This window comes from Schistocerca cancellata, chromosome 1, assembly GCF_023864275.1.
Source record: "Schistocerca cancellata isolate TAMUIC-IGC-003103 chromosome 1, iqSchCanc2.1, whole genome shotgun sequence".
Taxonomy (NCBI): Eukaryota; Metazoa; Arthropoda; class Insecta; order Orthoptera; family Acrididae; genus Schistocerca; species Schistocerca cancellata.
Genome location: NC_064626.1, coordinates 683140195 through 683164796, shown reverse-complemented (window position 1 = coordinate 683164796; position 24602 = coordinate 683140195). Strand labels below are relative to the sequence as shown.

At 44.3% G+C, this 24602-nt stretch overlaps 1 protein-coding gene across 1 annotated transcript in view; it reads left to right on the top strand.

The window, feature by feature from the left end:
- Nucleotides 1-11083: 11083 nt before the first annotated feature.
- LOC126184219 (protein phosphatase 1 regulatory subunit 21) overlaps nt 11084-24602 on the top strand; it is a 195560-nt gene continuing 182041 nt past the window's right edge. Inside the window, exons 1-2 of the mRNA XM_049926590.1 lie at nt 11084-11466; nt 11563-11757. Of these exons, the coding sequence (XP_049782547.1) occupies nt 11404-11466; nt 11563-11757 (258 nt within the window). The 5' untranslated portion in view covers nt 11084-11403. The remainder of the gene's footprint in view (nt 11467-11562; nt 11758-24602) is intronic.

The following is a 24602-nucleotide window of genomic DNA, read 5'->3' as shown; positions in this document are numbered from 1 at the left end:
ATTAACTTGATCAATTAATTAACTCCTCCCCTCACATCCCTTATTCTCCTGCTCCTCCCCCATCTGGAAATAGGAGGGAAAAAACACAGTTGATTGGATATTTAGCAGGAAATCGACTGCAGTGTATGGAATATTGTTTAAACGATTTCTGGTAGGTAAGGCAATGTGTGGATACTGTTTATTTAAACTGTTTATTTAAACGTTTTGAGGGTGAAAAGGTAGTATGGAATAATTACGAAATTGCTGTGCTTCTTTATTCCTGTTGCACAAGGAATACCGTCAACCCAACTCACTGCACATAACTCACTGCACACTGTTAAAATTCTTTCGATAACAAAGCATGCACCGTCCGCCAGGTCGCACCACGTGCCTCCTGCCTCATGTATTCCCACATGCAGAGGCCCTGTGACTACTGTCAGCTTCCGGGCTAATCCTTTGAAGAAAAACTTCAGGTGGCAGCAACCCTTTGATATTTGTTACTAAGAAATTCCTGTCGAAATACATGCTCTCTCTCTCTCTCTCTCTTCCTATCTGTGTGAAGCAACGTAAGCAAACACACACAGACCAAGATATTTACCCCACCCCTCCTCCCTCCCATCCCTCTCCCCACCCCCCTCACTACTCATGCACACAGGGTGTTGGTAGTGGGTACATCCCTTTGTTCTCACTCTTCCACTGCTATGGGAACCTATAGCCGATGGACCAAAGACATTTGTTGTCTGCACGCTAACCCCGCTTTTGCTCTGAACAAAGTAGTGGACACATGGTAAACTGTAAGCTTTGGATCTCTTGGAAACATTCCCTCACTCTATCAGATTGATTGAGTAATTAATTAAATAGATACCCTTTATGCAGGCAGTTCTTCCTTGTATCCTATTGGTGGATACTATGATCGGTATATTGGGTGGAATTTGGCCCTGCAACTGCCTGGTTTACAAATCCTACTGAATTTTTTTCCTTGCATCCTGTTGGTAGATACCAGCACAGTTAGGTCATTTGGTAGGAAGTCCATTACATTGGAGATAGCTGAAAATTTCGAATTTCACGTCAACTGCATGGCATGTCCTTAAACAATTTTGAGTGACTGGCTGGACTGGTGTGTGTACTCGCAATACCACAATCTGAAATAATAAATTGATCAGTCGGGAATTGGATGTTGTGACTGGGTTTTAAAGCACTATACAGGGTGAGTCACCTAACGTTACCGCTGGATATATATCGTAAACCACATCAAATACTGACGAACCGATTTCACAGACCGAACGTGAGGAGAGGGGCTAGTGTAATTGTTTAATACAAACCATACAAAAATGCACGGAAGTATGTTTTTTAACACAAACCTACGTTTTTTTAAATGGAACCACGTTAGTTTTGTTAGCACATCTGAACATATAAACAAATACGTAATCAGTGCCGTTTGTTGCATTGTAAAATGTTAATTACATCCGGAGATATTGTAACCTAAAGTTGACGCTTGAAACCTCCGACGTTCAGTTACGTGTTGTAACAAACATGGGCCACGGTCTGCGAGCAGCATCTGCAGGGACATGTTTACGATGACGACCGTGTTTACGAGTGTGGCTGTAGTGCACTGTTGTGGTTTGGTCTAGCTGTCGCAGTGTCCGCATGTAGCGCTTGCTGCTATTGTTGTTCTGCATTCGTCTCCCCACGCAGACCAACTGTAGTACACCGTGTTACCAGACGTCTGTGATAGTGTAGCGTTGTAGGAACTGTGACCATGGTGTATTCGAACTCTGAAAAGGCGGAGATGATACTCATCTATGGCGAGTGTCGACGAAATGCAGCTGAAGCCTGCAGGGTGTATGCAGGACGGTACCCGGACAGAGAGCATCCAACGTGCCGCACATTGCAAAACATCTACCGCCAACTGTATGCAACAGGTATGGTCGTAGCACGCAAACGGGCCCGTAACAGGCCTGTAACAAGCCCGTCACAGGAGAAGCGGGTGCAGTTGGTGTGTTAGCTGCTGTTGCCATAAACCCACACATGAGTACACGGGACATTGCGAGAGCCGGTGGACTGAGTCAAAGTAGTGTCATGTGCATACTGCATCATCACCGCTTTCACCCGTTTCATGTGTCGCTACATCAGAAATTACATGGTCATGACTTTAATCATCGAGTGCAATTCTGTCAATGGGCATTAACAGAGAATGCGTTGCAGTTCTATCTGTTTACCGATGAAGCGGGTTTCACAAACCACAGGGCAGTGAATCTACGGAACATGCATTACTGGTCCGAGGACAATCCTCGCTGGCTCAGACAGGTAGAGCAACAGCGACCGTGAACTGTAAATGTATGGTGCGGAATCATTGGCGACCACCTCATTGGTCCTCACTTCATTGCAGGGGCCCAAACAGCTGCAACATACATCGCGTTTCTACAGAATGATCTGCCAACGTTGCTCGAAAATGTCCCACTGGAAACGCCTCGACGTATGTGGTATCAGCATGATGGTGCACCTGCACATTCCGCAATTAACACTAGGCTGACCCTTGACAGGATGTTCGACGGGCGTTTCATAGTACGTGGAGGACGCATAAATTGGCCAGCCCGTTCTCCTGATCTTACACCTCTGGACTTCTTTCTGTGGGGTACGTTAAAGGAGAATGTGTACCGTGATGTGCCTACAACCCCAGAGGATATGAAACAACGTATTGTGGCAGCCTGCGGCGACATTACACCAGATGTCCTGCGACGTGTACGACATTCATTATGCCAGAGATTGCAATTGTATGCAGCAAATGATGGCCACCACATTGAACATTTATTGGCCTGACATGTCGGGGCACACTCTATTCCACTCCGTAATTGAAAACGGAAACCACATGTGTACGTGTACCTCACCCCTCATGGTAATGTACATGTGCGTCAGTGAAAAAGACCAATAATAAGGTGTTAGCATGTGGACGTAATGTGCTGTTCCAGTCTCTTCTGTACCTAAGGTCCATCACCGTTCCCTTTGGATCCCTACGTAATTCGGTGCTCTCCGATACAAACGATCGAACAGCGGAGGAGTGGTACTCAAGCGTCAACTTTAGGTTACAATATCTCCGGATGTAATTAACATTTTACAATGCAACAAACGCCACTGATTACGTATTTGTTTGTATGTTCAGATGTGCTAACAAAACTAACGTGGTTCTATTTTTAAAAAAACGTAGGTTTGTGTTAAAAAACATACTTCCGTGCATTTTTTTATGGTTTGTATTAACCAATTACACTAGCCCCTCTCCTCACGTTCGGTCTGTGGAATCGATTCGTCAGTATTTGATGTGGTTTACGATATATATCCAGCGGTAACGTTAGGTGACTCACCCTGTATAATTCCTAAATGGCTTCTCTCAGCTACATCAAGGAGGAGGAAGGGCCTACTGTGTGATAGGATAGAGACAACAACAAATATCACTGCAAGACAGAGTCCCATGTGATATATCGAGAAGCATGAAACACGACACACTTAAACCAATATCCAATCCGTAATAGCACTAGTTCTCATGGTTAGATGTCAGAAATCTCTGTCAATCGGGAATTTGACTTACGATTGGGTTTTTAAAGCATTATATAATTCCTCAGTTGATTCTCTCTGCTTCATTTGGAAGAAGAAGGAGGAAGAGACTACCACATGGTAAGATAAAGACGACAACAAATACCACTGCAAGGCAGAGTCCAATGCAAAGTATTGACAAGCACTAAGCACAACACACTTAAACCACAATGCAGTCCGTAGTAGCAATAGTTGTCTTGGTTAGATGTTGGAGATCACTGAAACACTTGCACATCCCACTTGCTCTTGTCCTGATCGTCACACCCAGTATACCAATCCCCTCATACATCACCAGCAACAACACTCAGAGGTCAGAGACACCACGCAACCGCATCCACTGTTTGGATGTGTGTTTATGCCAGAGTGCACCACCCCTGGCCATGAAAGGCATCCAGGGATGTCAGAAGTGGTAAGAATTCGTATGTTAACAATATGTCCAGTGGCAACACTTGACACTGATCGATACTGAATTGATCTATTTCCCAAGTAGAATACATGCAACACATGCTATCGTGAAGACAGCCCAATGTGTATTGAGTATTAGTTTGCTATTCAGCTACCCAGAGGTTGCCGCCTCCAGGACTTACCCCTAAAGCTGCAGGCAAAAACTGACCAACTGGCCGGCTGGAACTTTTCATGCTTTCTGGTAGAAATTCTGTCAACAATTTGGAAACAAGTCTCTCCATTCTACCACTCATTTGCGTTGTATCCTATGGGGATGTCTTTTAATGGTTACAGCCATTGGTGTTTCATATTTGTGGTGCTCTTATAACTTGAAATGAATCATCTTCTTCGAATCTATCTGCTAAACACCCCATAGAAAAAGATTCCAGCGTGGTTTTAGACAGTCTCTCTGCATTTTGCAAACTGTTCCTCAGTCTCCTGTAGTTTCGTCCATGTGATCGTTCCAATTCAAATCGGAACTGAGAAAAGTCAGAGAGCGCTATATCTATCAATTTCTGCATCCTGTGGAGAAACAGGGTGAGATGAATTAATGCGACACAACTGTGTTTTGACCACTCTGTGGAAATGGAAACATATTGTCATATCTCTGCTAACCGTGTACATTGTGTAGGGCCAGCGCCAACAAAACTTTCTCCTGCAATACAAGGTAGTAGAAAAGACAGAATGAGCAGTTGGGGTAGTGTTCTCATTGGTAAACTTGGGAAGACTTCATGTCATAAGGGGACTGGAAGAGGGACGAGGATTTTGCTACTGCAATATGGAGCGTTTCCAAACAGATTATAGGTACTGCAGTCCGAATCTGTATCTCTCAAGGTGCATTCATGTCTGTCACACAAACATTCTCTCCCACCTCATTATTCCATACCATCCAACAGAGAAAAACTACAAACTATAAAAATTTCACTTACACCACCTGGTAGAGAACTCAACAAGGTATTACCGTGTTCCCCTCTTTTGATACACTAAAAACAAATATCGTCTGTGTGCTGACATCGAGCATATGTGGCAACCTATTAAGTATACAGATACTGGTCCATTGGAGCAGGTGGTCAGCGATCAAAGTCGCTTGCAGAGATCAGTGTAAAGTTTTGTCCCCTGTACTATAGGAGGATCATATCTCACAGACTGTCTATCACAAGACAGGATTCCCGTGTAGCTCTTTCATAAGCAGTTTGATGCATTGTTTTTCCACTGTATCATATCCAAGCAGTATATGACTATAGCTTTGTACTCCGCCATATATTTTGTTTTTTCACCAGTACTTCGAAGTCTGTATCATGTGCTAAATTGACATTAACATATTTCGATCCATTGGCTCTCACAGAAAGCTGGACATCACATGCTGTAAATTACGCTGCTCTCACAACACTCATGATGTTTGAAATAAAAGACAAAAATGTGGAGGACATCACAACATATGGAAACTGGAAGAGTTTGTGGCATTGTGGAGCATTTCCAAACAGCTATCCAAAGGTGACTGATGACCTCTACATTTAAACTCATGTTCCACAGTGACATGGTGGCAGATGTGTCAGTGTTCTGTTTTTGAAGAGACCCTGAGCATTGGTCCTTCATATTGCAGCCTCGCACACAATCACTGTTTCAGTACTAGCCATCCTCAGAAAGTGTTGGTTCTTCCAGGACAATGTTCATTTAAAAAAAAAAATGGTGTCAGTCAATCATTATGTGGCAATCAACAGCATACCTGTGGATGGATGGGGTGGAAAAGACATCGTCAATATGGGACAATGTAATGTAACAAGTACCACAGTTGATAGTGTGATCAATTTTAGCAATTTCACCAATTTCTCTGTAATTTCAAGATCAACCAACCACATAGCAGCATGCTTCCCAATTTCTATATCATCGCTAAATCACCCCTCCACTACTTTGCGAGTACCATACATTAGATTGCGAATGTAGACTGAATGAAGTACATCCTTTCATAGTTAATTGTTGGACATATTCACCAAAGTATACCAGGCAGCGTCCTACTCCGATACAACTAGGTTATCTACATATTTCTAGCACTTCCATTATAGTGTGGAAACTAAGATTATGATTGGTCATCTTTCCCTATGTGTATGCGAGTCATGGAGTAGTCTCACATTTGTAGGATAAAGTTGGAGATTGAAAGATCTCCCCGCATTGTCTTTGAACAACCCTCCCTGTGACATTGTAGCTGATTTAATTTGCAGCTGACCAGAAGTAGAAGGATACTACACCCACTACATTCCATGTCTTGTGAAGGAACAAAGTGAGCTGAGTCTGTAACTGCTGTTCAGCGAAGACTGTTCATACCCATCTTACTCACAGCACCCATCAAACTGTACAATATCTCTCCAGATGCATGCTTGGCAAGGAGGTAAGCACCCCTTGTTGGTGTGTAGTAGATATGACAGTGTTATGATGACATAACAGATGGTTAAAAAGAAATGTGTGGTTTATGCATGATGGGGCTCAATATGGATGGAGTTTGAAGCATTTTATGTAAATCACTTGCACTAACAATTCTGAAGTATTTTCCAGTGTCTGGTGTCCATATCAATAAAGTATCAGAAAGAGAGAAATGATCGTGGAACATAAACTCATTCGACGGTTCTGCATTTAAACACACTATAATGCTAGAGCTGTATGGTTCCGACCTATTAGTTGTGTGGAATGCGAAGCTCTTAATAGTCTAATGCAGAAAATTATCTTGCAACATATGACACGCATTCTCCCTGCAAGTTTGTCTCCAATGAACTCTGGTGACAAACTGTAAGATGATTAAACAACTACCTTGCACACCAAAGAAGACATCGATTCTTTGTGATACATGCCCAATATAGCTTTGTAGAGGCGTATAGCGCTCACTCTTTGCATCCAATTGCGGTTCATAAATTGTACTACACTCGCATCAGTCCTATAAAATTATCGTCAGCAACAGAAAATCCCTCTTATGAGGAAACAGACAAGCGCATAGCAGCATTGTTTGACACGTAAAATTACTTGCCATGCTGCACTAACTCAGTAAACAAGACAAATATCAAGCAAATACACTCCTGGAAATTGAAATAAGAACACCGTGAATTCATTGTCCCAGGAAGGGGAAACTTTATTGACACATTCCTGGGGTCAGATACATCACATGATCACACTGACAGAACCACAGGCACATAGACACAGGCAACAGAGCATGCACAATGTCGGCACTAGTACAGTGTATATCCACCTTTCGCAGCAATGCAGGCTGCTATTCTCCCATGGAGACGATCGTAGAGATGCTGGATGTAGTCCTGTGGAACGGCTTGCCATGCCATTTCCACCTGGCGCCTCAGTTGGACCAGCGTTCGTGCTGGACGTGCAGACCGCGTGAGACGACGCTTCATCCAGTCCCAAACATGCTCAATGGGGGACAGATCCGGAGATCTTGGTGGCCAGGGTAGTTGACTTACACCTTCTAGAGCACGTTGGGTGGCACGGGATACATGCGGACGTGCATTGTCCTGTTGGAACAGCAAGTTCCCTTGCCGGTCTAGGAATGGTAGAACGATGGGTTCGATGACGGTTTGGATGTACCGTGCACTATTCAGTGTCCCCTCGACGATCACCAGTGGTGTACGGCCAGTGTAGGAGATCGTTCCCTGTGTGCCTCGGTCGTATGCAGTCCTGATTGTGGCGCTCACCTGCACGGCGCCAAACACGCATACGACCATCATTGGCACCAAGGCAGAAGCGACTCTCATTGCTGAAGACGACACGTCTCCATTCGTCCCTCCATTCACGCCTGTCGCGACACCACTGGAGGCGGGCTGCACGATGTTGGGGCGTGAGCGGAGGACGGCCTAATGGTGTGCGGGACCGTAGCCCAGCTTCATGGAGACGGTTGCGAATGGTCCTCGCCGATACCCCAGGAGCAACAGTGTCCCTAATTTGCTGGGAAGTGGCAGTGCGGTCCCCTACGGCACTGCGTAGGATCCTACGGTCTTGGCGTGCATCCGTGCGTCGCTGCGGTCCGGTCCCAGGTCGACGGGCACGTGCACCTTCCGCCGACCACTGGCGACAACATCGATGTACTGTGGAGACCTCACGCCCCACGTGTTGAGCAATTCGGCGGTACGTCCACCCGGCCTCCCGCATGCCCACTATACGCCCTCGCTCAAAGTCCGTCAACTGCACATACAGTTCACGTCCATGCTGTCGTGGCATGCTACCAGTGTTAAAGACTGCGATGGAGCTCCGTATGCCACGGCAAACTGGCTGACACTGACGGCGGTGGTGCACAAATGCTGCGCAGCTAGCGCCATTCGACGACCAACACCGCGGTTCCTGGTGTGTCCACTGTGCCGTGCGTGTGATCATTGCTTGTACAGCCCTCTCGCAGTGTCCGGAGCAAGTATGGTGGGTCTGACACACCGGTGTCAATGTGTTCTTTTTTCCATTTCCAGGAGTGTATATACATAGGATTTGCAGAACCACACAAACACCTGTCACTAAGTTAAAATCACTTCAGTTATGAAACTGAAAAGTCGCTTTATGTCCAAGATGTGGCAGAGAAATGGAGTACTTCAAATACATCTTCGTTCATCTAGAGGAGAGTGTTGAAAAGGGTTTCCCAACGAGGAACATGATTGATCACACATGCTTTGGAAGTCCTCTGCTGACTGTGGTATGGAGACGTTTGCTGTTAACGATTACAAGTAGATAGCGCTCTAAGTCACACACAGAACACGCAGTTGTATGTGAGTCGATCGCAAGTTGTACCACACAATTGATGCACCCGGAGAGAACAATGAGCCGGCCGGAGTGGCCTTGCGGTTCTAGGCGCTACAGTCTGGAGCCGAGCGACTGCTACGGTCGCAGGTTCGAATCCTGCCTAGGGCATGGATGTGTGTGGTGTCCTTAGGTTAGTTAGGTTTAATTAGTTCTAAGTTCTAGGTGACTGATGACCTCAGAAGTTAAGTCACATGGTGCTCAGAGCTATTTGAACCATTTGAAGAACAATGAGGAAGAAATGGTTCAGTGAGTGGTAAATACCTGCAGCAACATCTCCATCTCTCCAGAATGTATCATCAGTTTACCATTAAAACAGAACATTTAAATTTATTTTGAGCTTCAGTGGTGAGATTCAGTGAAAGTCACAGTCTAATTTTCTACAATGTCGTTTTAACAACTGTTGAGTTCCATGAAGCTTTCGTAGCACCAGGTAATCAGATAGTACAGGTATACCATAAAACTGCAGCAACAAATAGACAATATTAATAGTCTGAACACCACTGACCTTGCCCATACAAAATGTGTGTTGCAAAGACAATGACACATTATTAAACTAACGGACGTTTGTTATTCTCAGTATCTATTTATTTTATGTAGAGGGAAATAATACCGAATGTAGAATTTTCCACTCATATTCGAAAAAAATCCTCACATAGTCATGTACTTTGTAGAAAGTGATTTGATTGTTGATTATATACTCAGTCATATTCCTTCGGTTACCTGTTTCCAACTAGTTTTTCTGAAATACTTGACTTATTAACACAGATATATGTCAGTTGGGGAATAGTAATATATGGCAATTTCCTCACCAGCCATGAATCCACATCTACATCCATACTTGCAAACAACTATGAAATCCGTGGCTGATGGTGCTTCTGTACCACATATTTGCGCTTCTTTCCATTCCATCATCTATGGGATCATAGGAAGAATGATTGCTTAAACACCACGGTACTTACTTTAATAAGATTAGTCTTGACTTGGTGATCTCTATGGGAACAATATCTAGAGGTTGTAGTATATTTCTAGATTCATCACTTAAAGTTAGTTCATGAAGCAATGAAAAATCCAGGCTGGAATGTAACAATCTTGTAAAAAGAATAGTTGCTATTCGCCATACAGTGGAGATGCTGAGTGACAGATAGCCACGAGAAAAATACTGTTGCCTTTTGTCGAAAATAGACACACACACACACACACACACACACACACACACACACCCATACACTATGTGAGTTATGTTTTCGTGTGTGTACCATTTTGAAATCTTGTCAAAATCTGACTCATTATCTGTGTAGGATGTTGTAGGCAGTGTTTCGTTATGGGTGCACGATCTACGAAAAGTCAGAAGCTACTGTTAATATTGTCTGCCTGGTTATTAATATACAATATGAATAGGAAGGGTCCCAATACTCTTCCCTGGGGCATAGCTGAAGTACATCTACATCTGCCAGTAACTCTCCAGCCAAGATAACTTGTTGCGTCCTCTCTCCCAAGAAATCCTCAATCCAGCCTCAAATTTCACTTGATACACCATACGATAGTTGTCTGGATAATAAGTGTAGGTGTGGCAATGATCCAAATGCTTCTCGGAAGTCAAGAAATACCCCATCTACCTTACTGTCTAAATCCTTATGTTTCGAGATGTTATGTGCGAAAAGCGCTAGTTGGTTTTCACATGACTGATGTTTACGGAATCCAGCGTGTCTGGTATGGTAGAGGCCATTCCGTTCATTACGTTTGAGCGAAGAACAAGATATTGTTCGGTAGTTTTGTGGATCACTTCTGCTACCCTTGTTGTAGACGGGCGAGTTCTGCGCTTTCTTCCAAATACTGGGCATGATTTTTCGTTAAAATGGTCATTTCCAGATGAGTCACGTTTGTCGTATTACGGTATCACATATCACCTTGAAATACATCTGGAAATCAAATTTATTTCAGGTTTGTCGTATTACGGTATCACATCTCACCTTGAAATACATCTGGAAATCAAATTTATTTTAGCTATGAATCCTTTAGCTACACGATAATAGACGTTTAATTGGTGTAAATACAAATGTGGACACTTTGTAATGACGGGAAGACAAAAACAATAAAAGTCTTCACTACAGCAACAATAATCAATTACCAGCAACTCTCAGTCCGAAATATAAATCTTTTACTGTGCACAGTGCGCGGGCAGTAGCTCACTGTCGGGTAATTTCGTAATACAAATGCCAGTGTGAACTTTTTGAAGTCTCTGGGACAGTACTCACATTATGCGCTGATTTGTCAATTATTTTGTTTGGATAACAGTATGGTACACTGTCCTTCAGTCGCAATTGTCAAAGATGCAATTAATCACAGACAGGGGGAGGTGTCGGCATGTAAGCGATAGAGGTTTAAGTTAATTTAGTAGGTAATTGTTCGCGTCATGATTGAAATGAAAGTTAGAGTGAAACTAGCATAACTTTCCTGTTATATAAATATAGCGTCTGAGTTAACGGATGGTGCATTTATACAATAAGGCGCTTTACGTAGAGCGTATGACAGTTGAAACTAACCCCAGGAGCCCGCTACTTGAGTTTGATATTGTATTTTCATATGACAGTGTTCTGTACACTTTTGTAAACAATGGAAGGTGTAGCAGGAGATTTGCAGACTAAATATACCAAAGTGGCTGCCGAATATTCTAAGGTGTGTAAACTGTACCGAAGTTAGAAGTTACTTGCGTACAGTCAGTAATTTTAGTGGGCATCGGACACTGAATAAATGGTTGGTTCTTTTTACTAGCTTCGTGCACAAGCTGCCGTTCTGAAGAAAGCAGTTTTGGAAGAACAGACACGAAATGCGGAACTGCGCGATATTATAAAGGAAAAGGAACAGAGTCTCCGTAAAGTTGACCAAGAAATGGACAGTTTAACTTTTCGCAACCAGCAGCTAACGAAGAGGGTCACTGTTCTTCAGGATGAATTAGATTCACTGCAGGTTTGTATGTATTGTTACTTTAGTAAATGTTTGGGGATAAGGCGCATTACTTTCATGCCTTGGCTAAATGAGACTGGTTTCTTAATTAGAAAAGTATCAGTATAAGATGCTGATAATGCAGCTTGTTAAAACACATGCTCATAGAAGTTTGGTAGGGAAACCTGTTATGAAGTTCATATTGTACATTTGGAGTTTATCTTTTCGAGTGAAAACAACTTGTTTTGTGTAACAAACAGAATCTTAAGTGCCAGAAATAAGCTATTACCATTTGCCATTCATGATGGGTTATCTGGGCACTTAATGGCATGTATAGGAGATGAGCATGAAATGTATACTGCCATAGTTGGAAGTACTTGTATGAGGTTGAACAAGAAAACTTCCGAGAGAGACTGCCATGTAATGTGTGGAATTCATACCTGATGATGTCTTGCATATCCTGTGACAGAACAGGAGCATGTGTGTTACTCCTCTCGTATTATGTCAATACCTTGGGGTGCCATTAAGATTTTGCTGCCTGGATGTGTTTGTTGTCGATAAATGGGGAAAAAAGCTAACATAAGTATATGATATTGTCTGGATTGAGAATGGAACTGTGACGATCTTGAAACCTATTGTTGGCATCCACTCACAGAATGCAATGAGTGTGATAGTGCTGCCCCTGCTCCCCCAATCTTTTTGTCAGACTGATCTGCAGCATAGCTCAAAGTTTGTTTGTCAGTGGTGATATTCATTCCATATTGAAAGCAAGTCATTACGGTGGCATGCTGCTTTGTGACTGATCCTGCTAGTTCTGATTTTGTATGTAATCTTTTGTTGCCATTTGCTCTGCATTTAACTCAGTTTCCTTCATAATTAAATAAAATCACAATGTAAATTATGAATGATGATAAAATGTTCAGAACTTGCTTAAATTGTGGTACTGGATGCTCCCATGAAATCTTGTGTGTGGTGATGGACTGATCCATAGCACAGCCCGAGGGGATATGTTAGGCTGAAAGCAGACAATTTGGTTGAGAGTTGGCGAAGCCAATGAATGTGAAAACCAGGTACAGATTGTGGTAACAAATTGACAGGTAGCAAAGCGTAATGTTTATGTCCACACCATATTGGAAAATGCAAGGCGGGGAGGGGAGGGGGGTTTAATTTCTATCAGAAATCTTTCCTGTGGTGAGGCCTACTCTTTTTGACCACAGGAAAGTACTGTGTGCAACCACCTGTGTGACAGGGGTAAAAGTAAACCTGTATTTATAGCACATCTCAGTAGAGCATGATGTACCTCCAGTTGTGAATGTGACAGTGCAACTACTTAGATGGTGTGTGCATTATCCTTACTTTGCAGTTGAAAGTCGTCCACCAAATTGTATACCTCTCTATCATGAGGCACAGAATATCGCAGGTCTGCTTTGCAGTGAACATCATCAGCTGATGACCCATACCTAAAATTATGGCTCATAGGTGCCCTGAGAAGAATACAACAGAACTGCTTGTTACCTTTTTCATGGCATCTGGAATGGCCATTTTGAGCCCTGTGGTTTGCAAATATGGTGAACAAGGGAACTCGTCAAGTGGAACTGGTATCAATGGCATTAAGTTCTGAACACCAACTAGTGTGGGACTTATGTCTTTGATAGATGTAGAATAATGTGGACACATACTGGTACTGGCAAACCGCAAATTGTGATGCCACACATCTGTGTTGACCCGTGACGTTATCGTGATTGCAGGTGCATCCATTTCAGTCATATACAGTATGGTGGCCATGAGAGCACTCATTACGATCCCAAACATAGATTATTTACATAAAAGTATTGGAACAATCATGGAAAGTGAGGGGTTTGGGGTTGGACAGCCCAAGTATGTGACAATAAGAATAAGGATACCATCCCAAAACAAATATTAATCCAAAATCAAGTGCACAAAATTCTCAACATTCATCACAACCACAAAATGTCCAAATAGAAATAATAGATTCCATAAAATTCGCTTCACATATACAGCTCAAACAAAGACCACAATACCAGTAAACCACATACAACTCAAACCCAGGTCTTCGAATTTCACTTGACCTACATGGCTCATGCAAAGTCTCTAATACCATGAACCCACATACATTTCCAACACCTGATACCACCAGTCTTACTTGACCTATGAGGCAGCTAAAACAAAGCCTGCAGTACAAAAAACGAACACACTCAAAATAGCAGATCTATTGTCCAAACCTTCAATTACCCTCACACACACACACACACACACACACACACACACACACACACACACACACACACACACACACACACACCTATACTCTACAAGCTATTGTGAAGTGCGTGGCAGAGGGTGCATTCTTTTGTAGCAGTTATTAGAATTTTTTCATGTTCCATTCACATTTCGAGTGTGAGAAAATGATTGTTTGAATCCCTCTGCGTGTGCAGTAAGTATTCTAACAGTATCTTCGTGATCCCTATGGGAGCGATATGTAGTGGGTGGTTCTATATCCCAAGAGTAACCTAAAAGCCCGTTCTTGAAACTTTGATGATAGACTTTCTCGGGATAGCTTATGTCTATCTTCAGGAGCCATTCAGTTCAGTTCCTTCAGTATCTCCGTAACACACTCGCACAGAATAAACAAACTTGTGACCATTCATACTACCCTTCTCTAAATATGTTCAATATCAATATGTTCAATATCCCCTGTTTTTACAATCTGGTATGGGTCCCACACACTTGTGCAATATTCTAGAACCGATTACATGAGCGATTTGTAAGCAATTTCTTTTACAGACTGATTGTACTTCCCCAGTATTCTACCAGTAACCTGAAATCTACCACCTGCTTTACCCATGACTGATCCTATTTCATATCCCTACAAAATGTAATGCCCAGGTATTTGTATGATTTGGCTAATTCCAGCAAGAACTCATTAATATTATAGTCATGGGACACTGTGTTTTTTTGTTTTGTAAAATGCAAAATTTTACATTTCTGAACATTTAGAGCAAGTTCCCGCATCGTTCCTCTCTGCTCTGTCAAGAAGCATAGAACTTCATTTCCATATTCCAATCCCTCCATCACGTTTAAATCTCATCAAGATCTTATTGAATGTTTATGCAGCTTTTATAGATAACTGCACACCTGAGTAACTAAACAAAACCATCCACAATCGGTCCAAGTAACCTTAGGAACTTGGTTGTAGACAAGATATCTTCACACATTGTAACAACCAGTGACCTACCATAAATTTCTGTATCACATCCACGACTCTTAAAAAAGGAAAATAATATTACATCTATCACCATAAGAAACATACAGTACTAATAATTCCAAAAACAAACACAAATCCATCAGTCACACTATGCAAAACTAAAGTAATTTACTAGCAAACTGGCACAAACACTTCTAATAACAACCTGACACATGTAACTCACAGTCTTAAATGACTTACTAACATACCTAACAGACAGCTTCAAAACATAAACATCCAACACAAGAGAGCACAATTAAATACTACAATGCGCCATCTACAAACACAACCCAACTCGAATATGCCGTGCTAACATGTCATCACACAAATGCAACACAATTATGTTGCAGCTCAAAGCTGCAAGCACAACTTTCAGTTGACCCCTAGTACCAATTTACATCTCCAGTATGCAGTCCCATCGGTTCAGCAGGAAGATGAGTTATGTTTTGGATCTGTATCATCTACAGATGTGGGATGGCACTAACTGCTAGTCTGGGGAGTATATAGACAGGATCTTGTAACCTGTTGCCCAGCCCTGCAGTCAATATATTGGTGATGGGTTATCTTTCAGGGCATTAATCATTCCCATGTTGTGAACACTTTCCTCCAGGAGGCAGAAATAAACTGAATGGAGTTTCCTTCAGCATCTTCTGACATGGACCCAATTGAACATTCTTTAGACAAGTTGAAACTTGCAGGACATAGTCATCGAATCTCTCCTCCTGCACAGAAATTCATCAAGGTGTGGGATAGGCTTGAACGGCAGTGTCTTGACTGTTTCGTTGATGACACGCCAATTAGGATACAAGAATGTTTCAGTGCAGTGGGTGGAGCAACAGTGTTGAATGCTACCCAGCAGCAGATTGGTAATTGACAGAGGTGTAATTTTGGGGAGACTGCCTTTATTATGATTATTGTTTTGTTTACTTCCAGTTTTTTTTAGTTTGCTAAAGGCTGTTACTTCATACCCTGCATCCGTTGAGTCTAAACCTGTATGTGTTTGCGGGTATGCAGGTTGTGTAGAACTTGTTTTCAGTCATTTGTGTTAGGGAAATTTTGGTGTACTTTGATGTGTATTATGTATGCAGACTGTACATAAAGTGTGATGATTACTAGTGGTAAGGGATGCCACATACTATAACTCTTAACTTGTTCTTAGCATCACTATGTGATGGGCAACTCACTAGTGACAGTTTCAATGCTTCCGTGATTCATCTATTCAAAATTGTTTGCAGGCCTTGCAAGGAGATCACCTAATTGTCAGCATGGTGGCCAGTTGATGTAGGAGACACATCAGGCACTCATTCAGTGGGGGTAGCGCATGGTGACACAGGGATTGCACAGTTAGCTCTCACTTCCCCATGCATCCTGAGGAATAGATTCTTGTTTGTTCGGGGGCACTGGGATTCCGGGCACTGGCCATCATGCCAGATCGTCTTTCCTTAGCACCTATGGAGGGAGAGAGTTCTTGTTCGGGGTGAGCATCATCATGACAGATATTTGCCCTCATGAAACGACCAGGTATCAGCCAGTGGCTGCAAGGCCTCAGCAGTCTCTTCAGACAGATCACAATTCAGTGCCAATCATTACGTCTCTAGGATCTTTCCTTCCTTGGCCACATCATGGGAGGAAAACAAAACCTAGTGGCTTGTAGGCAGTTATTCCCCTCAGTTCCTGGTTTGCACCTGAACAGGTGGAAGGTCCTTTCACTCTACTAAACCATTGTTCTTTATGAAGAATATTGAAAAATATATTTTGCGAACCTTTGTCCCTTTGCAAATTATTAAGTGGTTCCATCTTAAGGTGGCTAATCTTACCAAATCCTGGGTGTTACTCTTCTTTAAACATCTTGGTGATATACCTGTTATCACCATACCCCATAAGAACCTCAGTATTGTACAATGCTTAATTTTTCACTGTGACCTAATACTGCGGATGAACAAAGAACTATATGAACAATTTGAGAGACCAGGGATGCACTTCATACGTCGTGTAAATCAAGGCCTGCCAGACAAGGTAGACAATAGTACATTAATCCACACTTTTGAGGGGTATTCGCTTCCTGAGAGTGGCACAATCATGTTTTCCAACTGCAATGTGAAACTTTATTTCCCACTCCTATGCCCTGCTTTAAGTGCCACTACTTCAGACATATGTCCCCCATAGTACATAGGCCCAATTTGTGGAGACTGTGACCAGTTACTTCACAAAAATACACCCTGAGTGCTACCATCTGTGTGTGTCAATTACAACCACCCTCGCCAATCCCTGATGTGTGCAGACCTAATTGAGGAATGCAAATTCAGGAAATGAAAGTTACAGATCATCTCTTATATTTTGAATATGGGAAAAAATATGATCCTTTTATCCAGTCTGTGATATCACCCTTTTGGCACTACATTAACCAGATCGTCAGCAGTACCTGGTGTGTTTACTCCCTTGATGTTGACATCCGGTAGCTGCACTAATAAACTTGCATGTGGGGGTTGTAGGTCCACCTCTCGTGGTAGTCGCATCATCTTTAGGAACTACTCTCCACACCTGGCCAGTGAAGCAGCATCTTCCTCTTGCATCTACCTGTCACAGGGCTCCTTCTCAAGAACCCTCTACCCATAAATCAGCGTATCAGAGACCCGACGCCAGCCAGTGGTTGAAGGAGCCATGAACTGTGGGTCTCAGGCTCTTGGAAGAACCAGCTAGCAGGTGTATACCTCTGCTGTTACCTTCAGCCCATCTGTCAGATTGCATTGAGATTGTGGAAGGTGTTCTCAACATGATATTTCATGCTGCTGGAACTGCTATTTTTGTTTTAGAAAAATCACTTCTGCTGCTGACTGGTGCCATGGTGGAAGAAAGCCATTGCAAGAGCTATTTGGAATCATCAGAGACCCTGCATTGTATATCTCCTCACTTTTAAGCAGCTTTATTCTATAGCACTCTAAGTAAATGGAGTAAGAACAAATGTTGGGAGTGCTGTCTTCTCCTTGGGAATGTATAACTCTCCATCCCATGCGTGGGTCAAACTCTGTAATCTTCCATGCCGTCAGAGATCAACAACTGTTCAGGATCTCTTCCTGTATGGCAGTATTTGTTTGGAAGAGTCAGTTCTTGCTGAATGCCTTGTGACCCCTCTTGTGTCAGTGTTGGCATCGTCTTCGTACCCAGTTATCTTTCAAATGCACAGACGACAAGCAGAAGACAATTCCCTAACCTTTACCCCCATCGCACACTGTGTTTCAGTGCTTGTGAACTGTTTCAGGCTCTTGTTTCATCACACGATAACAGCCCCAGGACTTGTTTCGATTCATGATCTGATGAGCCAACATCTAACTATTATTCAGACTCCTTCTCCTGAAGATCTTAAACTGTGTTTGACTCAAAGGTGTTTCCCCTTCACAGCGGAGAGATAGTGTTATCGTCCAGTTCTTAACACAGGCAGAAACCCCATGTCCATCAACAGCTATTGACCAAACTGCCTCACCAACATGCTCCGTAAACTGCCTTTGAGGGTGGTAGCCTGGTGATTGTGCTGGGTTCTTGAATTTCTCTCCTTATCAGTGCAATTGCTGGGAGGGATGGTCCTCAGTTACAATTTGGTTACATTGGAATCAATATTCCGAAAGACATTTTCTGAATTCAGAAACTTGTTACAATCAATTCAAACTACAAAAGGCAACCTACACCTCTGGGTGCATTCATATTTTACTTAGCCTCCATGATTCAGGTCTTTCGAAACTCCATACTGGTTATTGTCCGTTGGTTTTTATCCCACTGATTGTTCTGGGCTAGATTTGGTGCATCACTTAGCTCCCTATTGGTCCAAAAGAAAGTCATTCCACAGAGCTCCATGTGAATATTACACTCTTCCTCACCCCCAAGAGGCTCACCGGTTCTTTCGTGAGTTCGTGTGTGGTGCACGCGGGGCCCCGAGCTATTGCAGCTCATTCTGCATTCCCTAGCTGCTTTTCCTTCTTCCTGCCCCCTCCCTCCCTATCCCCACTACTTCCCCATTGCCACCTCCTGCTTTATGTTGACCTGGCTATTCCCCTGGTTTCCTGTATTAGTTGCAATTTTGTTCCTTTTGCCGGTTCTTTCGTGTTTCGGTCCCGACTTGAGGTGTGACCTCCACTTCAAAATTTCCTGTTTTTAGTGTGAGCCATATGGGGAAGAACTCCCTCTCTAGCATCTACGGTGTAGATTCCTCTCCCTTCCCCACTGTAGCCCTCTTCCATCCTGCTAGGTCACCAGCACGTGTAGCCAGTCCATGTGGTGGGGCTGTTATGTACCCATATGGCTGAGTCCCCTGACAACACAGGGATCACACTACAGACACCTGAGCTGTTCCCTCCCCACGTATGCCAAGGAGTGGTTGCTTGTCTTCTTGGAGCATCGGAACTCCTGGCAACGGCCGCCGTGCCAGATGGCCGTTGCTGTGGCTGGGTGGCGCCCATGGACAGAGCCCCTGGTCAGAGGGGGTGATATCAGGGCATATGCTTGGTGCATGAAGTGTATCAGGCTGCAAAAATCTGGCTGTTCTCACACAGACGTCCCTTCGAGTGGTGAAGGATCCTTAAATGCTGTTTCGTATGACCCGGCAGCCTTCCCTTCCCTGGCTGCTCCATGGGAGGAGGGCCAGGCTTGCTGTCTTGGTATGAAACCTTTTCCCTATTACCTCGTCTGTACTAGGACGGATGGGGACACATTCACCGCCAGAAAGCCATTGTTTTTCATGGAAAATATCTAGGACAAGTTTGGTGAAGTGGAGTCGGTAAGTAAGATGCGGTCAGGCTCCCTGTTGATCAAAGCTTCTTTTGCCACCCGATCCGCAGCTCTTCATGCCTGTGATTGTCTTGGCAACGTCCCAGTGTCTATCACTCCTCACCAATCTCTGAATATGGTCCAGGGAGACATTTTTCATAGGGACCTCACCCTCCAAACTGGTGAGGACCTTCAAGGTAGTGTTATAGGCCCTTTGCTGTTCCTTATCTATATAAACGATTTGGGAGACAATCTGAGCAGCCGTTTTCAGTTGTTTGCAGATGATGCTGTCATTTATCGACTAATAAAGTCATCAGAAGATCAAAATAAACTGCAAAACGATTTAGAAAAAATATCTGAATGGTGTTAAAAGTGGCAGTTGACCCTAAATAACGAAAAGTGAGAGGTCATCCACATCAGTGCTAAAAGGAACTTGTTAAATTTCGGTTACATGATAAATCAGTCTAATCTAAATGCCGTAAATTCAACTAAATACCTAGGTATTACAATTACAAACAACTTAAACTGGAAAGAACGCCTAGAAAATGTTGTGGGGAAGGCTAACCAAAGGCTGCGTTTTATTGGCAGGACACTTAGAAAATGTAACAGACCTACTAAGGAGACTGCCTACACTACGCTTGTCCATTCTCTTTTAGAATACTGCTGCACGGTGTGGGATCCTTACCAGGTAGGACTGACGGAGTACATCGAAAAAGTTCGAAGAAGAGCAACACGTTTTGTATTATCGCGAAATATGGGAGCGAGTGTCGCAGAAATGATACGGGATTTGGGCTGGAAATCATTAAAAGAAAGGCATTTTTTGTTGCAACAGAATCTTTTCACGAAATTCCAATCACCAACTTTCTCCTCTGAATGCGAAAATATTTTGTTGACACCAACCTACGTAGGGTGGAAAGATCACCACGATAAAATAAGGGAAATCAGAGCTCGTACGGAAAGATATAGGTGTTCATTCTTTCTGTGTGTTATACGAGATTGGAATAATAGAGAATTGTGAAGGTGGTTCAATGAACTCTATGCCAGGCACTGAAATGTGATTTGCAGAGTATCCATGTAGATGTAGATGAATCTGGTGCAGTGTGGTGTTAATTTTGTTCAACGTGTGCAGAAGGGTCACAAAGACTACTGCACCAATAACGGCGCCTTCATCCTGGCTTTCGAGGGGGATACCCTACCAGAGGTGGTCAAGGTTATGTGCTACGGATGTGAAGCCGTACATCCCTTCACCTTTGCAGTGCTTTTGGTGCTTGCATTTTGGGCATATGTCTTCCCACTGTACGGTGGACCCTTTGTGTGGTGACTTTTGCCACCACGTCCATGAGGGAACCCCCTTGTGTTCCGCCGCCTGAGTGTGTTAATTGTGCTGACCGCCACTCCTTCGCTCACCGGATTGCCTGGCTTACAAGAGAGAAAAGAAGACACAAGAATATAAGTCCCTGGATCACCTGTCTTCCACTCAGGCTCACCAAAAGTATGAGAGACTCCATCTGGTGTTGCCATCTTCAACTTTTGCCTCTGTTACTTCCTTTCCCCCTCCCCCTCCCCTTCCCCCTCCCCCTTCCCCTCCCCCTCCTCCGCCCCCCTTGTCCTTACCCCAGTCCCACCCCACTCTCCCCTCCACCTCCCCTGCTGTTCCCATGACCTCCCGTCAGAGAGCCCCCCCCATCCCCCCATCAGCCGAAGAAGTGCCCCCCTTCTCTGGCATCTGCTGCTGATTGAACTCCCTTCTGGGAACCCTCTCCCCGGTGTCTCTCAGGCCAGAAGACTGTTATCACCACTTGGCCACGAGACGCACCATCTGTGGGCCCCAAGGCCCCCCGCTCTCTTTAGGCTCCCAATCTTGCAGACACCTGTACTCCCCGTGTCCTGTCCTCCTCCACCTCAGAAAGAGAAGAAGAAGAAACATAAATCCCAAGCAAAGGTGTCCCCAGTGTCCCCAGAGATGCCAACTCCCCTCTCAGAACCTGAGTCTGACATCTTATTTATGGATGCCACCCCATCCTTGTTGGTGCCAACTACTGACCAAGTGACCTGACCTCCTCCTCGGCTCCTTCATGCCTACCTTGAACTCATGCCACATGATCATCAAATGGAACTGCAACGGCTGCTATTGTCACCTACCAGAAATGCAATGTTCTTGTCTCCTCTTATTCTGCTTTCTGTTTTGTTCTCCAAGAAACGCATTTCCGTTATCAGGTGTTCTGTCGGAACCGTGCTGGCCCTGGGATAGCATCTGGTGGGTCTGCACTTTGCTTCACTCCGATGTCCTTAGTGACTGGATCCCCCTACGTACCACCTTGGAAGTGATAGTGGTTAGAGTGCAAATGACTCTGGCAATCACCATTTGCAATGTCTACCTCCCTCCAGGTAGGCCACTTGCTTATGTTGCACTATCTATCTTACTTCAGCAACTCCTGGCCCCCCGTTTCTCCTCCTTGGGGATTTCAGTGCCCACCATCCACTGTGGGGGAGTGTTACATCAACGGCTCGGGGTATCCTAATTGACCAACTTATCACAGACTTTGATTTGTATATCCTCAACGATGGTTCCCATACCCACTTCAGTACCGCTCATGGCATCTCTGGCGCCATTGAGTGGGAGCTGCACCAGATGCAAAAACTGTCAACATACAACGCCGGGGTAACGAGAGGCCACAGACCCATTTACGACAGTGAGGAAGAGTGTGACACTTAGCACAGAACCCTGTGGGATACCATTCTCCTGAATCTGAGGGGTGCTGAGTGAAGTGCCAACTAGAACCCGGAAGAGCTTGTAAGAGATTTTGTCACCAAAAACAGCTCTCACTCCAAGGCACCATCCGACGGGCCTCTACATGGGCCACAGCCCATGGCTTAGAGTTTCCCTCCTTCCAAAACGCGGGTTATGCATTTTTGTCGTCGACCCACAGTACACCCTGATTCAGAACTTTATTTAGGCAACCAGCTCCTTGTTGCTGCAACACAGTCCCATTTCTTGGGCCTTATTTTTGATAACAAGCGGGAATGGCTGCCCCACATTTGTCACCTAAAGACTACATGCATGCGGTAGCTTAATGCTTTCTGCCTTCTGGCCCACACATCTTGGGGTGCAGACCGTTAGACTCTTCTCCATCTTTACCATGTTCTGGTTTTGTCTAGACTTGATTATGGTGGTCAGATTTATGGCTCAGCAGCTCCTTCCACTTTGAAACACCTTGACCCAGTTTATCGTCAGGGGTGCATCTGGCTATTGGTGCTTTTCGCACTAGGCCTGTTAATTTAATAGTCTCCTCACAGAAGCAGGGATTCCCCCTCTGCACATCCAACGGAGCCAACTCCTTGTTTCTCACGCAGTCGCCATTTGCCAATTCCCTGACCATCTTACACGCAGTGGGCAACTGGATCAGGCATAATTCCCAGCCCTGGGTTGACAGGTAGGGTTTGCACGTACCTCCTGGTACAGGCCAGGCCCAGGGAGGGCTGATTGCCTGAGCTGCTACTTTCCCAAATTGCCAATTGGTCCTTCTGTCAGGTGTTCGGGAGGTGTGAACAATCACCTAAGGCAGGTGCGCCCCCTTGTGAAGGGGTCCCCCAGTTGGAAGGAGTGTGCCATCAGAGATGTTGGCAATCATGGGGGATTTTCTCCCAATGAGCCAGTCATCTTTACAATCAACATCTACAAAACGTAAATGGAATAGAGCTAATGATTCAAAGACCCTTCCAGCTGCACCACGGTTCCTCATGGTTTCGCCCACTGAAGACAGTCAGTCCCAATGGTAAATCCATTTATTATTCAGAAAGGTGTTGATGCCATTGCTGGCCCTGGGAAATCCTGCTCTTGTTTACGGAATGGCACTTTGCTTTTGGAGACTACTTTTGATTCTCAAGCACAACAAGTGCTTTCCACCTCGCATCTCCACAGCTATCCTGTTTGTGTCGGGCCCATAGAACTCTGACGCCCATAGAACTCTACGCTGCTTGGTGGTCTGACCGAGGCTGAAATCCAGTCTTACCTCTCTGATCAGGGTGTCATTGCTGTCCACTGGGTGATGAAAGAGGTAGATTCCTCCTTAGTGCCCACCTGCACTCTTTTTCTCACCTTTGATAGTGGTGCTTCTATCCAGGATCAAAGCAGGCTATGAAATTATCATAGTCCGACTGTACGTACTGAACCTGAAGCACTGCTACCAGTGTCATCATTTCAACCACATTCGAACATCTTGTCAACACCCAGCCAGATGTGTAACCTGTGGTAGGGATGCACTTGAGGGTGATAGTCCACCTCCTTCTCTCCGCTGTATCAACTGCAATGGTGGCCATGCTGCTGCCTCTTGGGATTAGTCCATGTATCTTGATGAGTCGGCTGTCCAGGAGACATGGGTAAAGGAAAAAGTGCCTTACCCAGTTGCTCACAAGTTATTGGCTAGCCGCAATCCTTGTGTTCTCCTGTCTGGCACCTATAGTTCTGTTGTCATCACCCCTTGCTCCATGAAGGACACGGCCACGCAGACATGCAACCTCAAATTCAGCTCTGAGGTTGTGAAATCGCCCAGTGTCAAGGTAGCATCGCCATCACTCCCATCCAGCTGTGCAACAAGCCATCAAACTCTTGCCTCAATGGGCGAAGCCACCAGCTACACAATTGGTAGGCTGGAAACAACAGAAGGCATACTCCCATGAAGACTTCCTGCATCCCTCCAGCCAAACGACACCCTAGTCTTCTTGTGCTAACCGGAAAGGCTCCAAGAAGTCCACCAAAGGCAAACGGTCTTCTCTTTCACTGATTCGAACATCCTCTTCGACAGTGTCACCACATGACAGCTTAGCCAGGGCAGCCTCCGTGTCG